The sequence below is a fragment of the Trichosurus vulpecula genome, chromosome 2 (genome assembly GCF_011100635.1).
Source record: "Trichosurus vulpecula isolate mTriVul1 chromosome 2, mTriVul1.pri, whole genome shotgun sequence".
Classification (NCBI taxonomy): domain Eukaryota; kingdom Metazoa; phylum Chordata; class Mammalia; order Diprotodontia; family Phalangeridae; genus Trichosurus; species Trichosurus vulpecula.
The window spans coordinates 5,293,500-5,311,444 of record NC_050574.1 but is presented as its reverse complement, the minus strand read 5'-3'; the positions used below and the strand labels follow the sequence as shown (position 1 = coordinate 5,311,444).

Here is a 17,945-nt window from a genome sequence, read left to right as displayed (position 1 = left end):
TTCCTTCAAGTCTCAGCTAAAGTCCCCACTTTGACAAGAAGCCGTTCCCGATCCCCCTACGCCTTCTGAGCCTATCTCCATTTATCACATCTCTATCATTGGCACACAGTTGTCTTCACGTTGCCCCTTGTTAGACTGTGAGCTCCTCACTGTCAGCAGCAGCCCCTCCGCTCACTGGCATATCCATCCCAAGGCTGCAGACACGGCCCCTCCCAGCGGGCCGAGCCTCGGTCCAGTCACTATCCCCAGGTTCCTCCTCGGTCCAGCCACTCCCGGTGCCGGTCCCACTCTCTGAGATACGGCTGTGACCGTTGCCCCACATCCCTTTTGGGCGGCTCCTCAGCCTCCTGGCTTCTGCTCTTACAAGCCACACCTGGTCCCCCATTCAGATTCCTTCCTCCTCTCCCACCAGAAGCAGGCTAGGTTCGGCCTCCCCGCCCCACCTGCGCGCAGTGCGCAGGCGCACACGAGGCGCTCTAACGGACGCGCGCAGCCTTCTGGGAGATGGAGTCCCGGGGCGGGCCCGGCGGAGCAGGCCGGGAGGGGGCACGTCGCGCGCCTTCCTGCATCCGGACTCCATCTCCCAGAATGCCTCGGGAACTCATCCAGCCCGTCCAGGGCGGATGCCGCAGCGCCCGGTGTACGTTGGGAATCGTCCTTCCGCGTCCGGGCCCTGCGGTCCTTCCGGCCCTGGGAGGGAGGCCCCGCGTCGTCCCGAAAGTCCCGACCAGACTGGGCTCGGTCGAGGCCCCGGGAGTGCGCAGGCGCAGCCCCGTCCCTGCGCCCCCTAGTGGAGCGGATCGAGGAGGGAGCTCTCGGCTGGCGCCCCTGCGGGTAGGTACTGACCCAGCATGAGGGCTTGCGGAGGTGTGCGTGAGTCTGTGACTAAGGTGGGGTGGCATCGTTAGGTGAGCCCCCCACACCTCTAGGTTTAGCTCTTGGTGCTTTACTGTGGTCAGAAAAAAGCCACCCCCGTTTACTGCCCCAACAACAGTAACAATTAGCAGCAGCAGTAACAGTAACAGCAAACAGGAACAGGAACAAGCTAGGGAAACTGAAGCACACGGGCTCAACAGAAGTTCCCAGGGTCACCCCAAGGCCAGACTTGAACCCAGGTCTTCTGCCGTTCCTCAGATGGCTGGGTCGGGAGCCGGCTTCCAGGATGCCACCCAGCTGGAAAGGCTTCGGGGTCTGGGCACGGGTCCCGTGGTCAGATTGTCCGTCCCAGAATGGGGTGAGGTCCTTGGCCGGCCGGGTTTGCCACGTGTGTCTGGTTAGGAACCTCTGGGGTTCGTATTGGTCTGGACCTGTGATTCCTTCAAGGTGGGTCCTTCTGACGAGGAAGCCCCTGTCTCCCGTGCAGATTGGCCATTGCTCTGTAACTTAGGGAGACCACCTGCCTGAACCTAAGCGTGAGCATCTGCTCTTCCGCTGGTCCTCTTGTAGGTACGTGGGTGTGGATGTGTGTGACTATCCATGTGCATGGCCCCGCTGGCTATGGCTGGGACTCCCCCTTGCACCCACTCCAGCAGGTTGTGGCTATTCCACAGAGAAGTGGTGATCATAAGGCTGCAACTCACTCTCACATCCCTAGAGTTCACCTTGTGGTGGAAGGGATGTCTTCTACGACTCAAAACTTAGCCCTTGGGTCCCCACTGGTGTACTGCTCATTTCTAAACAATCAGCCAAAATGACACCAGGGCATGTGGAAAGCAGAGGTGAAGGAATGACTTAGCTGGTGCTAGTTCCTCATCTGTAAATGAGCTGGACAAGGAAATGTTGAACTACTCCTCGATTTGCCAAGGAAACTCCACTGGGGTCATGAAGGGTTGGACACAATGAAATGATGGAACACAAAGAATCAGATAAAATACTCATCCTGCCATGTAGGACTTGGTCTCAGTCAGGACCCACTGGGAGTCTAGGTATCTTAGGTCTCAGTGTGACAGTCATGTCCCTGTCAGTCCCAGGAGCCATTAGCAGGATGATTCATGAAGGGGTATAATTAACCATTGCCCCCATAAATGTGCGGGACCAGAACCGAGAGGGTCTCCATGTTCCAGCTGCGTCCTTCCATAGGCTCTAGACTGAGTCTAGGCTAATGCCACTGGAGTAATTGATACCTGGGATTTTGTAGCATTGGTGGGTAACAGAAATCCAAGTAGAAGGACCTATCAGATACCCGACTGGGCAGCCTCCAGTGTCCGTGCTCAAACTCAGACATGCAGCAATTCATTCTATATTTTATTATTTAATATTTTTAGTTTTCATCATTGATTTCCACAAGATTTTGAGTTATAAATTTTCTCCCCATTTGTACCCTCCCCCCCACTCCAAGATGGCATATATTCTGATTGCCCCATTCCCCAGTCAGCCCTCCCTTCTGTCATCCCACTCCCCCCCACCATCCCCTTTCCCCTTACTTTCTTGTAGGGCAAGATAGATTTCTATACATGCAGCAGTTGAAGTCACCGGATAGAAAGGCATCATACTGATCCCTAAATGTGGAATCTGCTGCCACTAAGAGCCAAAAAGTACAGTCAAGTTCTGAGCCTCATTCTTGGTTGTTGGGGGCTTCAGGGCCAGTTTATTTTTGGCTACCTCAGGGTTGTCCCACTGGACCGTTGCCCATTGTGGCCCTGGAACTTAATCTTTTAGGATGGTCCTTGTATCTTACCTGTGTTAACTGCCTACCCATCTGCCATTTACCCTTGGGGCAGTGCCCACTTTTGCCTCTGTTTTTCCCACTATAATAATATCAAGTCAGGTTGGAGCATGGCCACTGTCCATCCTATATCTGAGGAGAAATTGCTTCTGTGGGGATGGACCACCACCTTTCTGGAGCAACTGTGAAATCTCCCCAGTGGAGTATGTTGAATGGCCAAGTAAAGCTATTCTAATAGGGCACCTTGGTGTTCCAGCTATGCCTGCTGGGCAGCCATTGTGTTGGTCAGAAGGGGAGTCAGTGGAGAACCCTCCTAGGGCAATCCATCATCCACAATGGATATTCTGGGTGCTTCCATCAAATGATGTGAACTCTCCGGGCTTCTAAAGAATCTCCAGGATTCTGCTGATACCTGCCTCAAGTACTAGCAAGCACCCTCTCTCTACTCATCTGCCCCTCTGTCTTCGGGTTGTTGTTTTATAACTGAGTGGATAGGACTCCTAGACAGATTCAGGCCGTTTCCACCAAGTGTGTCCCCACTGCTCCCACCCTCTTGTGGGTGAGAGCTTCTGTCACTTTAAGGACCATCCAAGATTTAGAAAGCAATGCTCTCGTCTCTTGGGGTTACTTTCTTGTTACTGAGCAACTCCACCCTCAAGAGCCTGAGAAGGGTTGGGTTTAAGAGGCAAGCTTTTTGCCCTGAGCCGAATGCCAGCTGGGTGCCCTTGTGACCTCAGTCTTCTAGCTAGCTGGCCACTATCCCTGCAGCACTTCCTCTCCCCACTCCTTCCTTTCTTGAAAAGGTATCCAGCCAGACTCCTCACCTCCTCACCTCCAGATTTGTTGTGGTGAGTTTGGATGAAGAGCAACAGTGGGAATGGCTTGATTGCTACTCACAAGGAGAAGAGGAAGACAAAAGCTGCCAAGGGAGGCATCTTGGTGTATGCCTTCAGCTGGGGCAGTCATGGGGCAGGTGGGAGGGGGAGGTGTACCCATGCTCCAGGCTCAAATTTATGTAGAGTTTTAGACAAAGCGCAAGTATGATACCAATATGCTTTGTTATCTATAGGACCAGTGAAGTAAAGGTACTTTCTAAGGTGCCTGAGGACTAAGGAATGCCTGGGGAATGAGGGACAGGGAAGTAAGGAACTTTGGGGTGCCAGTCTGGCAGAGGCTGAAGAGAGTAAATGTCCAATGTCTGAATATATTAGCCTTGGCATCCTGGGGGACTAGAGCCATATCATGCAAACTAGGTTTCTATGGTTTTCTAACAGAAGGCAGATCTAGGATAATCACAACATAACAGCCTGATCATAAGCCTGGCTCACACTCTCCCACCAAGGCATACAGTGCCCTGGGGGAAAATGAGCCCAAAATTACAGAATGCCAAGAGTGGGGAAGCTATGTGCCTGAGGCAGCTGACAACTTTGGACGGAAGGCCTTCATGTCCTTGACATGTAACATACTTTGGGGCAGAACCAGTCTTCTCCTGAGCCCATCCAGGCTCCTGGATACAAATTTGTTTCTCTGCCACTCTTGGGTAGCTAAAGCAGGGATGAGGTTGCTTAGCAGGAGAAAGCCTCGAATCTGTGTAGCTTTCCAGATCTGCTGTCTTGGCTGGACATTGAGGCAATGTTACAAGCTTTCAGGGAAAGGCCATGCCTTTAAGCCTAGGATCTGCAGAGTGATTCAGATGTGCTCTCTGTGCCCTGAGGATTTTCCCTTCTGGAACCATTGAAATCAAGTCAAGTTAGGTCCACAAGCATTTGTCTTCCTGACTCCAGGCCCACCTCTCTATCCACTGCACCACCTAGCTGTCCAACTAGGAGTTTAGGCCTTGCCTAATGAAGGAGCGGGTGAATCTGTCTTGACTCAATGTTGGAGGGTGATGCTCATTCTCAGATAAGCAGCTGGAAATACCAATAGTGGCCTGGCTCAAGCAGCCCCTTCCCCTGGACAGTAACAGTAAAAATGTCTGACCCTTGTCAGGTGTAGGGACCTTTATTTCACACGTGTTCCCTCACTGCAATCCTAGCATCTGCTGCCTGGGAGCCCAAACAGCCTGAGAGCCACCTTGCTGGCTTGGTTCTGATAGTACCTACAGTTCCTGAACATCCTTGGTGTGGGTGCCCACATTCAGTGTTTTCCTGATCCAATCACAAACATGAGAGCGCTCCCTGGACATCCAGGAAGCACATAAACGCCTCCAGCAAGAGAAGATACACACACACACAAACACAAGCATACTTACACCACTTACACTCATTCAATAGATCATCAACAGAAGTGACCATACTCCTCCTGGAATCCCAGTGGGATGGGTGGGGAAAGGGGGACCTTCTGCAGATCGCTCAGCTAGTTGGGGTCAGCAGGAGAGCTTGAGCCTGGGCTTCCTGGCTGCAGGCCAGCCCTCAGTCCACTACTTCACAGGCATCCTGTCCAGTGATGATAACAGCAGTGGTAACAGTGGACACTCATATGGCCCTCACAGACCTGCACCGAGCTCCACAGATATCCAGCAATAATGGAGAGTGTCGCTACAAAAGAGGAGATGGCCTACAAGAGAACTGAAGGGTCAAAGGAACTTGGAGTCACAGTGTGAATGAAGAGCAGGGTTTGGTATGGGAAGGCAGGAGGAGAAGAGGGAATCTAATAGTTTGTGATCAGATAAGAGAATTTTCAGATATCTTGAACATGGAGGTGATTCGTTGTTATCCTTTGTTATTGAAGACAACCAAATGACATCACTATGTTGGAGTAAAGGTATGGTGCATCCTACTGTGGCTGATCAGACCAATATAAATACGGGTGATGGTGAGATCAAGGGTACAGCCATCTTTATATATGGCTAAGGTGGGGTGGAGAAGTAGCTTGTGAGAACTGAGCAGGTTGAGGAAGTAAGAGGTTGGGTTGTTTGGAGGAGAGTTAGTATGTTTGTTGACATCTCCTAGTATGAGGGCAGGAGTGAGGAGAAGAGAAAGATTGTGAACCAGATACCGAACTTACTGAGAAAGGAACAAGAGTGTCCTGAAAGTTGGTGAACAATGTCTATGCCAATGTGGCTTTTCATGAACCTCAAACGAGGAGAGATGACTGAATGATGGTGATAGGGAGACAGCCTAGAGGCAGCAATGGAAAACAAAGAGTGTTCCAGTTCCCCCACCTTGACCAGAAGACTGAGTGAAGATGCAGCCAGGACTGGAGGGTACCCAGGGAAGCTGGGTCATCAGAGCGGAGCCAGGTCTCAGTGAGAGCCAGCAGAGGGAAGCAGTAGGAGAGGAAAAGATGTAAGATGAAGGCAAGTGTGTTGCCTATGGAGCAGGCATTCCAGAGGGCACAGCGGAGTGGGTAGCTTTGGGGTGGGACACTGTTGGAGAGGGGAGGAGTTGAGTAGAATGGGAACAAGAGACCAAGCCCAACCCAAGGCAGGGCAGTATGGACCACTAAAAGAAGGTATAGTCTGAATTTCCTAATAGGGAATGAGGGGCAGAGAGACACAAAAGTGAACTATAACTGTTCCACGGCATACCAGCAGTTGGGGCATGTGAGATCACCCAATCTCTGGGTCAGTTAAACCTTAGTATACATGTATCTTAGAGGCTGAGACCAAACTATTCAAACAGGTTCTACTGCTTCACAGAAAGGGCACAGAATAAAAAGAGGAGACCCAGGACAAAGTCTGAGGAGACACACATGGCTAGAGAGGTTGACGCAGGTGAAGAGACTGAGAGGGGATGGTCAGACATACAGGAGAACCAGGAGAAAAGAATGTCACAAAAATCCAGGAGAAGGTGATTCACTGCGTCCAGTACTATGGAGATGGAGGAGGATGAAGATGAAGAAAAGGTCATAGATTTTGCAATTAAGACGTCATTAATAACATGAAAGACCACCCAAATCAGCCACCAAGGAAATGTTCCTAAAGCACAGCCCTGACCAGGTCATTCTCTTGCTAAAGAACTTGAGTGCCTCTGTCAGGCACTTAGAACCCTTCACAGTTTGCCTCAACCTATCCATTCTTATTGGTTTCCTGTTACCCCTGACACCAGCCACTTGCCGTTTCCTGTTCAGAACAGTCCGGCCTCTGGTTTGAGTCTTCTCTCTGACTGCCCTGGCTGGAATGCTGCCTTCCTCACAGCTGCCTCTTGCAATCCTGAGCTCCCTTCACACGCCCCTTCCTTCTCAAAGCCTTTCCCAAGATTCCTGTTGCTGATGCTCTGCCTCAAATTAATTTGCATGTAGTTTGCATTCACTTATCTGTATGTATATTCCATCACCCCTCCCAGAGGGCAGACACTTGTCTTTGTGCATCTGGCACCTGGCACATCACCTGCCATCTAATGAGTACTTAATCCATGCTTGTTATATTAAACTTTATTTCCTCTTAGAGATGAAGGAGGGAGAGGTAAAAGGAAAGTACAAAGCAGCATTGAAGTGAGCTCAAGGAAGTTGAAGGGGTTCATGTTGATTGTCTTGAGTTTAACTGAATAATGTTGAACAAAGTTCTGCAGCCAAGAGAAAGTGGAGGAGATGGGAATAGAGAACCTTATTGTAGAGTCAGCAGAATTTGTAGCCCAGAAATAGTGGAGAAAGTGGAGGAAAAGGTCACTTTCTGGTGTGACCTGAACCAAATTAACTGGCACATCAGAGGGCTAGTAGAGGAAGTAAAAATACAATGGAACATAAAGTTAATGTTTTCTAAGTCAGTATGTAGGCCACAGGGATCCTTATGTGTGGTTTAGTGACCCTTTTTCTATTTGAGTTTGATACCACGGATCTAGAGTGTGGCCTAAGGGGGAGGTGAGGGCATCTGGGATGCTGGTGGGGATTTTGTTTAGCAACTGCAAGGCAGGTTGATCTCTGCCATGACTTCTTTCCTCTTATCCAATTCAGGCTCCTCGATACTTTGCCATTCCCCAAGCCTGGAGTATGGAGGGTGAGGAGAGAATGACTTCTGAGCTCCTGATATCCAGGTTTCAGGTAAGTTCAGGTTTATCCTCTCTCCTGAAATATCATATCATTTATAAATCTATAAAACCATCTCTTTCCCTTATCTTTGATGGTCTCTGCACTTCCAGGTTCCTTCTAGGGCCTCAACCTTCCATGATTTTGTGTGGCTACTTTAATGGCTAATATAGAGGTTATATCATTTCAGTTGAAATGTTAAGTTAGCAAGTTTCACAATTAAGGTATATAATTTGATAAGGTTTTTTGGTTTTGTTTTTTTTTATCATTGCTGTGCTGGTGGAAGTTGAATACCTGAACGTAGGCTGAGAAGTTACACTGTATGACCCCAAAGGTGCCTTCCTACTCTCAAGAGATTTTTTTTCTCTTCCAAATTAAATATATGAGGGAAAGTAGAGCCAATATTGGACAAGATGGAGAGAATTCATAATCATCTGGAGAGAGTCAGATTTCCATAAGCACCAGAAGACAGAAGGAAAAGCCTGAAATGAAGAAAAATTTGTTAATTATGAAACTGGAATTCTGAATATCACAGCAGAAAGGGCATGAAGAGTTGTCATGTGTCAGAGGAAGCAACAAATGTCTGCTAAGCATTTGCTATATGCCAGACAGTGTACTAAGTGCTGGGGATACAAATATAAGCAAAAAGAAAAACGTTCCCTGATTTCAAGGGGCTTCCATTCCAATGGGGGAAGACAGAGCACAGCAGGGGGCTGAAAGGGGCAAGGTACCCCACAGGAGCTGGCCTGGGCCTTTCTCCAAAAGGGAGGCCTTGCAGGTAACCAGCCTGTGGCAGAAATGGACCAGTGTGGCAAGGGGACTGTTAGTGACAAGATACAAAGTCCCCAAATGATGAGAGGCGTTCTAGGTAACGTGGCAATGCAGTCATGGTGGCAAAGTCCAGAGTGAGTCAGTTGGTTTAGAAATCAGAAATCTCTCAGGTCTGGAGGGAGTAGAGGGCAGGGTCACTTAACCTTCTGGCAGTCATGATTTCACTTTGTGTTGTGGTCGGTGGTCAGTGGTCACATGAGTTCCGCCTCCACTGAATGTTATCTCATTCAGGCTCTGCTCCCACCACTCTGGAGTGTCACGTGCAGACTCAGCTCCTCAGTTGGGTGAGATGTGAATAGAATCTATTTCATGTTTCAGGGATCAGTGACATTCAAGGATGTGGCTGTGGAATTCACCTGGGAAGAGTGGAGACATCTGGAGCCTGCTCAGAGGGCCCTGTACAGGCATGTGATGATGGAGAACTATGAAAACTTTGTCTTCTTGGGTAAGTCCGGTTATCCCTTGTGACTAATAATAATAATAATAACAATAATAATAATAATAATAATAATAATAATAATCATCTGCCCACTGGTGGGTCATGATTCAGTTCAATTCTTTGGACATTTATTAAGGGCCTACTATGTGCCCTGCCCTGTCCTAAGCATTGGGAATACAAATAAGAAAAAGGACAGACCCTGCCCTCAAGGAGCTTATAATCTAATGAGAGAAAACAATTCCCAAAAGGAAGCTGGAGGCTGGGTGAAGAGGATCTAGTAAATGCTTCCTCTGTGAAGTAAACTATTCAGAGGAGACAGAAAATTTAGCTAAGGCATGATCCTTGCTTACCCTCATGGAGCGTCCGGTCTGGGGAGAGTGAAATCCATCCAGAGGAGTACACCAAAGCAAAGTGTCTGGAGAAAGGTTTGAGAGGAAGGAAGGATAGGGAGGGCTTCCTGTAGGAAGCAGCCAAATTCCCTGGGAAGCTCCATGAAGGTAAGCAAGGACTACATCTTAGCTAAATTGTCTATCTTCCCTGACTAATTTACTTCACAGAGGAAGCATTTACTAGATACTCCGTGAATTAAAACTTGAAGATGACACACCTCTGGATGGCAGGTGGAGTGAGGCAGGATCCCAAAAGATCCTTCAAAATGGATCAGCATTTTGCTGAAGATGAAATTCAGTGGAATCTATGTAAAATCTTGTGCTTAGTTACAGTCACCTTCAGAAGGACAAGATATGGAAGGCCTGGGGTGACCACAGTTTGTCTGGAAAAGCTTCGGGTTTTTAATGGATGCACACAATGTGGTGGGGTAACACAAGCAGCGAATGTGATATTGGGCTGTGTTGAGAGGGGCAGGGCTGCTAGGAATAAGAAAGTGACAGCTGCCGTCATCAGATCTCATCTGAAGGATTGTGTTCATTTCTGGGACACTGATAAACTAGAGAGGGTCCAGAGGCCAGCAGACAGGGCCAGGGAGGGCCTTGAGTCCTAATCATACTGTGATCAATTGAAGGAAATGGGAATTTTTAGTCTGGAGTGAAGAAGAGTTGGGAGGAACATAATAGTTCTGTTCAGGTATTCAGGGGGCTGCCAGGTAGCCCTTTGAGTCATGTTGACACAAGAGGGCAGAGCCAAGGGGACTGGAGGCAAGGAGAAAAGGTTTGATGTCAGGATGAAGTTTGCTGCCAGGCAAGCTGCCCCAAAGAGGCCTGGGCCTCCTACTCCTCAGGTTGAGGCTCTGCCTCCTTGAAGGGCTCCAGGTAGAGGCAGGAGGTTATGAAAAGGATTCCTTTCTAGCAAGGGTTCACTTACATAGGCTCAGAACTCCTCTCCAATGCTGTGATTCTGTGAAAACCCAAATAAAGTCCTGGAGAGATACCAGAAGGTGTGCAAAGGTTTTGTCTAAGGATCAAAGGAGAAAACTGAATAAAGGGGGACAGGATAGGATGGAAGGAAATATAGTTAGTCTTTCACAACATGACTGTTATGGAAGTGTTTTGCATAATGATACATGTGTGGCCTATGTTGAATTGCTTGCCTTCTTAAGGAGGGTGGGTGGGGAGGGAAGAAGAGAAAGAATTTGGAACTCAAAGTTCTAAAAACAAATGCTCAAAAAAAAGTTGTTTTTACAAGCAACTGGGAAATAAGATATACAGGCAATGGGGTATAGAAATCTATCCTGCCCTACAAGAAAGTAAGGGGAAAGGGGATGGAAGGGGTGGAAGTGGGGTGACAGAAGGGAAGGCAGACTGGGGAAAGGGGCAATCAGAATATATGCCATCTTGGGGTGGGGGGAGAAAATTCGTAACTCAAAATCTTGTGGAAATGAATGTTGAAAACCAAAAATACATTTTAAAAAAAAAAGGTCTTGTCTAACTCTTGGGATGGTCAGGTGAACTGAATGTTTTTCTGAGCCTAAATTTGATCTGAGACCCATTCCTCCCTGGAATTCAATAGACAGCATGCTTCCGAGACCCTTTGCGCAGCTATCCTCTCTTAGCTACCCTGCTTTCCCTGAAGAAAACTGAGCTCTGAGGTGTCTTTCAGCCCCCATTACTTCCTCATTTTCATTCCTGTGACTAGGGCTGCCTGTTTCCAAAATGGACGTGATCTCCCTTTTGGAGAGGGGAGAGGCACCATGGATGCCTGAGGGAGGAGTGCCAAGGAGATGCTGTCCAGGTGAGTGGGTGACAAGATGCCACGTAGGTATCTTTGCAAGGATGGGCTCAGCTGCTCAACGCTGGGCTGGGAGATCCCAAAGGCCCCTCAGGAACCTGGGGCTGAAGTCCAGCATGAGCTCCCTTTTTGACTTGAACAAATCCCTTTTAGGATTGCTTTTTCTCCATATTTACTTGTCTCAGAGAACAAAACATTTCCTCCCTTTTGTTAGGTTTAAAATTCATATTAAATTCCCTGCCATTGACAAAAACATTCATATCATGTGAAGGCTGAAAATGGCCTTCAATGGCCTTTGGTCACCTCTGCTCAGGGAAAGAAACACAAAGCAGGAGAGGAAGCATAAATTTGAGGTCAAGTTTTGGCCCGTCTGGGCCAGCCCGTGGCCTTGCTGGCTGCAGTAAGGAGGAGTGTGAAAGTTTCCCCTCGACCCTCCAGATCTGTCCAAGGGAGAGTGACCAGAGTCCTGACCGTGTTCAGAAGAGAGGAATCTCTTGTAATCATGCATCACTTTCCTTTCCAAATGTTTGCCCCCGCATCGCTCCCTGCTGGGGGGAGGTATTCCCTGTCACAGAAACATAAAAGGCATAAATAGAAAGTGAAGTTACATCTACACAACTACAAACTGCATGAAATTCCTGAGAGTAAGTTTGCCACAGCAGTGATCACCATTGAGAAAAGCAGATGTTCAGCCGTGTGAACCAGCATTAACAACAATCACAGGCAATATTTATATAGTGCCCACTTTGGGGGGAGGGTCACTATGCCAAGCACCTACAAACTTCATCCCATTTCATCCTCACAATCCTGGAAGGGAGGTGAGATTGTTATCCCCATTTTACAGTGGAGGAAGCTGAGGCAAGCAGAGCTCAAGAGATTCACCCAGGGTCACACAGCAGGGAAGGGTCTGTGCTCACATTTGAACTCAGGACTTCCTGACTCCAGCAACTAGGTGGCACTAGGGATAGTGGCCCTGGAATAAGGAGGACCTGAGTTCAAATCTGGCCTCAGACAGTTACTAGTTGTGTGTCCCTTTGCAAGTCATTAACCTTGTTTGCCTCAGTTTCCTCATCTGTCAAATGAGCTGGAGAAGGAAATGGCAAACCACTCCATTATCTTTGCCAAGAATACCCTGAATGGGGTCACAGAGAGTCAGGCAGAACTAATTGACTAAACAACAAAACAGCTTCCTAACTCCAAGCCCAGTACCCTAACCACTGTACCACTGAACAAAATGAAAATAACAAAAAGCAAGAGACAGCAAAATAACTATATTTATGTCAGCAAACTCCTATCCTTTACCAGGCATTCTCCCTTCCCCAGAAGGTATCTGGTGACCAATATTTTATCACCCACCATAACATCCTGGTTTCGATCATCACCCTTGATCACCTCCTCTGGGTCTGTACAGCTTGGGGCTGCTTCTTTGGCTTTAATGACCTCACTGGCATCAGGGTGTATCAACATTGTACTCTGGGGCCACTGTCTTCTTTCTTTGCCACGGTATATGACCTTGCACCTAGTTGCTTTTTTTTGCTGAATATTTATTTCGCTGTATTGCTGCGCATCATTGGCTTGTCCATTCCACAGCTTATGAACACCTGGTTTTTTCTTAGGTTTTCCTGTAACCATTGATACTCTCAGGACTGTTTTCATAACTTGTCTTTTCATCCCTCTCAAGATGCCATTTTATAAGAAATATTTATGGTAAAGATTTTTTTGACCATTCTTTTCTTTTTTTCTCAAAGTTTTGCTTCTTTTTGAAGCAAATTTTATATATTCAAACTCTCTGTTCTTCTACAGTCTCTTCCTTTTGTTAAATAAATAGGAATATTTTGCCTCACCACAAATGAAACAGTCCGTCAAGGGAGATATTTGAACATGTAGTGAAATATAGTAATTAAAAAAATGACAGAATTTCCTTCCCACTCCCAACAAAGTCAAACCTTGTTCTGCCAAAACTACTCTCTCAGTAGGCAAAACAAGCCTCCATTGGGATCCCTTGAGTAACTTAGGCACTCACATGAATGAATCCACATATACAGAACTCATGTGATCAGAATACACACATGAATGGATAATAGAGACCTCCAGTGCTTCTGTGCTACAAAGGACATTTAATGAAGTCCCTGAGCTTCCCTTTCTCGGGTCTGCTTCCACTGCTGATGCACACGATAGGTGAGGCTTCTTAAACTTCACATTGGGTATCATATCTCCATTCCTGGTCATTGCTCTTGAGTCTTCCTCATCTTCAGGGATGCAGCTGTCTTGAAGAGAACCAGCCAGTCTGTTAGGAGTCCCTGGTGATGCTGTATTTAGTGAACCCTTCCCTTGCAGAAGAGCAACATATTTATGTCAGCCAGCTCTTTCATTTCCACATCGGCTGTGAAGGTGTGGTCAGTAAACCTCTCTCAGTCAGGGAAGAGTATCTTTTCAACCAGATCATTCAGGGGCTGTAAAGGTCTTCCCTGAGCCAAAGGTCTCCAAGAAGGTAGCATATATACAAGCTAAAATCATATCTGCATATTGAACTGCTCTTATTTTCTTTGTCCTCAATCAATCCATGAACATTTATTAAGCATCTACTGTATGCTGGGCACCATGCTAAGTGCTGGGGATACAAAAAGAGGCAAAAGACAGACCCTGCCCTCAAGGAGCCTAAAATCCAATTACAATCTAATCTCTTTGTCTTTCTAGCTGTCATCCTCCTTATGATCATCAGTTCCCTTTAGTTCTTAGTACTCATCAAACTTCCTGACTGTACCAAGTAACCCCAGGGTTCATGCTCAAACAGAAAAGGAGTGGGGTAAAATTGTGATGAAAAAGTGGCTTTCAAGTTCTCCCTCTAATCCTGTCATTTGTGTTCTTTTCCTGTCCGATATTTTTGAGAACTGTTGTTATAAAATTTCCTGAAACAGATTCCTTTTTCTCACAATTTTGGGAAAAGCTCAGTAATTCTTAAAAGTTTCTACAGTTGCTTACCCAAATACATCCTTTCTATATGCTTAGGACTCCAGTGCATTTTCCAGTTGAATAACAGCATTAGCTGGTTGGGTTTTTTCCCCACTTCCTTTCTGGTTTTCCATCGTTCTGATGATAGTTTTGTTTTTTATTGAGAGTATTTGTTTCAGTGGCATCTCTTGGTGCCTTTAGAGCTTTGGCTTGTATGGCATTTATTGCTAGTGGCAAGGTGCTCTGTGACCTTTTCTTAGCTCTCTGGCTTTCACTCCCTGTAGGCAGTGCTTGTTCTTCCTGGGCCATATAGAGCGTCAGGCACCTTTATGTAAGAGACAGGAGGTAAAAAACTGCTACAAAACGGTTTCCTTTCTCCTAGCAGAGAAAACTATGATTAGCAACTTTTTAAAAAAAGTTTATTTATATCTTTTGTTTTTACATCACTTAAGCTTTTTCCTGTATGTCCCCTAGCCCCCTCTCCAAAATCCATCACTGACAAGGGTTTTTTTGTGGGGGAGGGGAGGAATATGTGTGTGTGTGTTTAAAGGGCGGAGGAGAAAACAGCCAAACCACTGACAAGTGACTTTTAAATTTTTCTTTCAGGTTCCCCTACTCAGGAGACCACATCTGAAACTCAGAAATCAGGATGGATACAGGGAATTAGCACAGGAGTATCATCCAAGAAAAGACTGAAAGCAGACAATTCCTGGCATTATGAAATGGGAGAAACTGGAGAATATGATGTCATTTTAGAAATACCAAAAGAGAGAGGATCTAGACAAGTAGCTAGCACTTACAGAACAACTTTTAATATAGTGAGCCTACCTCAATGTAATACATTCAGGAGAAGTTTTAGCCAAGCGTCTGGATTTGCTTCACCATGGAGTAGTGGTGTGGGGAAAAGTCTCCATAAATATAAGACACTTGATAAGAGCTTCAGGGGGATTTCAGACCTAATTAAATGTAATACAGTCTCCATAGGGAAGAACCATTATAAGTATAACACTTGCAGGAAACCCTTCAGTTACCACTCAGATCTAATTAAATTTCATAGACTACATGCTGGAGAAAAGCTACATGAAAACAGTGAAAGTGGAAAGGTCTTAGGCAGAAGATCAAACCTTACTGAACATCAGAGAATTCACACTGGAGAGAAACCATGTGAAAGCAGTAAATGTGGAAAAGCCTTCATCGACACGAGACCCTTAATTCATCATGAAGGAATTCATACTAGAGAGAAACCCTTTGCCTGTAATGACTGTGGGAAAGCCTTTAGCAAAAAGGGATACCTTATTAGCCATGAGAGAACTCATACTGGAGAGAAACCCTTTGAATGTAGTGATTGTGGGAAAGCCTTCAGTAAGAAGGGACACCTTATTAGCCATGAAAGAACTCACACTGGAGAGAAACCCTTTGAATGTATTGAATGTGGAAAAGCCTTTATTCAGAGGGGAGACCTTAATAGACATCAGAGAACTCATACAGGAGTGAAACCCTTCGAATGTGATGAATGTGGCAAAACCTTCAGGGAGAAGGGAGCCCTTATTAGACATCAAAGAACTCATACTGGAGTGAAACCCTTTGAATGCAATGAATGTGGGAAAGCCTTCAGTGCAAAGGGAACCCTCATTATACATCAAAGAACTCACACTGGGGTGAAACCCTTTGAATGTAATGAATGTGGGAAAGCCTTCACAGAAAAAGGAGCCCTTATTAGACATCAAAGAACTCATACTGGTGTAAAACCCTTTGAGTGTAATGAATGTGGCAAAACCTTCAGTAGAAAAGTATACTTTATTAATCATCAGATAAGTCATACTAGAGTAAAGTCAGTTATTTATAATGAATATAGGAAAACTTTCAGTCCAAAGGTATACCATAATAACTATCAGATATCTCATCTTGGAGTGAAGTCTTTTGATTATAATGAGTGTGAAAAAGATCTCAATCTGAAGAGACACCTTGAAAGTCATCAGCAAATTCACACTGGAGAGAAAGTCTTTGAATGTGGGAAAGCCTTTAGTGAGAAGGGATACCTTGAAAGTCATCAGAGAACTCACACTAGAGAGAAGTCTTTTGAATATAATGAAAGTGAGAAAGCCTTCACTGAGAAGGAAAAACCTAATAGACATCAGGGCACACATACTGGAGTCAAACCCTTTGAATGTAATGAATGTGGGAAAACCTTTGTTGCCAAAGGGAGTGTTATTAGACATCAAATAACTCACACCGGAGTGAGACCTTTTGAATGTAATGAATGTGGGAAAGCCTTCATCCAGAAAGTACACCTTATCAAACATCAGTTAACTCATACTGGAGTGAAACCCTTCAATTGTAATGAATGTGGAAAAGCCTTCAGTTTGAAGAGTCTCCTTGAAAGACATCAGAGAACTCATACTGGAGAGAAACCCTTTGAATGTAAAGAATGTGGGAAAGCCTTTAGTTTGAAAGGACATCTTGAGAGACATCAGAAAACTCATACTGGAGAGAAACCTTTTGAATGTAATGAATGTGGGAAAGCCTTCAGTGAGAGGAGAACCCTTATTAGACATCAGAGCACTCATACTGGAGTGAAACCCTTTGAATGTAATGAATGTAGGAAAACCTTCAGAGCTAGGGGAACCCTTGTCAGACATCAGAGAATTCATACAGGTGTGAAACCCTTTCAGTGTAATGAATGTGGGAAGGCCTTTTCTCGGAAGGATGAACTCATTAACCATCAGAGAACTCACACTGGAGAGAAACCCTTTGAGTGTAATGACTGTGGAAAAGCCTTCAGTCAAAAAATATACCTTGTTAACCATCAGATAACTCATACTGGCATGTTGTATCCTCCCAATCCAGCATGGTTAACTTCTCAGCATTAGTGGACACCCTACTTATCTATGAGATAAATTATCCTGATGAAAAACATATTTAATATGGGAAACTCTGAGGAAACATCAGTGAATTAATGTGAAAGACAAAGATTCTCAATTGTATGATGATGGAAATTCATCTGGGTGTTATAAACCCCATATCCTAGAATCTATGCTGAAGAATAACTGGGTATATGTAATAATGTGGGGCATAGTCATCTTTTGTTTAATACTGGAGAGTCAAATTGGCAATGAATGTCATCAGCCACCATATTGTTTGGAGTTCTGAGATTTAAAAAAAAAAGACTGTCCTTCCTTGCCAGTCTTTGCTGTAACACACCAAAGATGCTGTTAGTTGGCAATAGAGCTTCTTCAGTTTGTGGATCAAGTGGGCCTTATTTGAGGTTTTTTTAATTAAACATATTGGCAAAACCACTGAAATTTCTTATACTACATCAGTTCTCTCAATTTTGTTTTGTTTCCCTTTTTATTCCAAAATTACTCATTAACAAAAATGTGTTTGAAAAGCATTAGCATATGTGAAACAGTAATCTTTATTTACACCTTGTTAAATAAAGTAAATGTATATTTATTTCTGCAAGATGATGTTTGTTTGCTTCCTTGTTGCCTTCTGAAATCCTTTGTTTTCCATGCATTTTTTCTAGATGGTTTTGGTGTTTACACAAAATCACAGGATGTATGTTTTTTCTCCCTCTGTGTTCTTCACTCTAATCATTTCATATAAATCTCACTTACCACTTGAAGATTCAAAGATGGAATGACACAAAGTCCTTGGGATTAAGAGAATTTATATCCTACTAAGGGAGATAACTTACTCACAGATACCTTTAATAGAAGTTATAATGGCAAAAGAGAGGGCTAAACTGATTGCTAAATTATTCTGGGTTCAAACCCATCTCTGCCTATCCCTGGAACAAGTTTCCTATGTTGTTTCCATTTTGCATTGCTACATCTTGCTGTCTGCATTTTCTCTCAGGCATGAACACTTCTAGGGTCATGGAATTATCAAGGTTAGCCAAGAAGGAAT

The 17,945-nt window shown here is 45.4% G+C and overlaps 1 protein-coding gene across 1 annotated transcript; it reads left to right on the top strand.

Annotated features, from left to right (window-relative positions):
- The first annotated feature begins 1,134 nt into the window (after window positions 1-1,134).
- Window positions 1,135-17,498, top strand: LOC118835666 (zinc finger protein 420-like). The gene is made up of 6 exons (XM_036742884.1): window positions 1,135-1,234; window positions 1,447-1,532; window positions 7,559-7,645; window positions 8,780-8,906; window positions 10,992-11,087; window positions 14,643-17,498. Exons 1-6 carry the CDS (start codon window positions 1,135-1,137, stop codon window positions 16,904-16,906), a joined length of 2,760 nt encoding a protein of 919 aa, XP_036598779.1. The 3' UTR covers window positions 16,907-17,498.
- The last annotated feature ends 447 nt before the right edge of the window (window positions 17,499-17,945 follow it).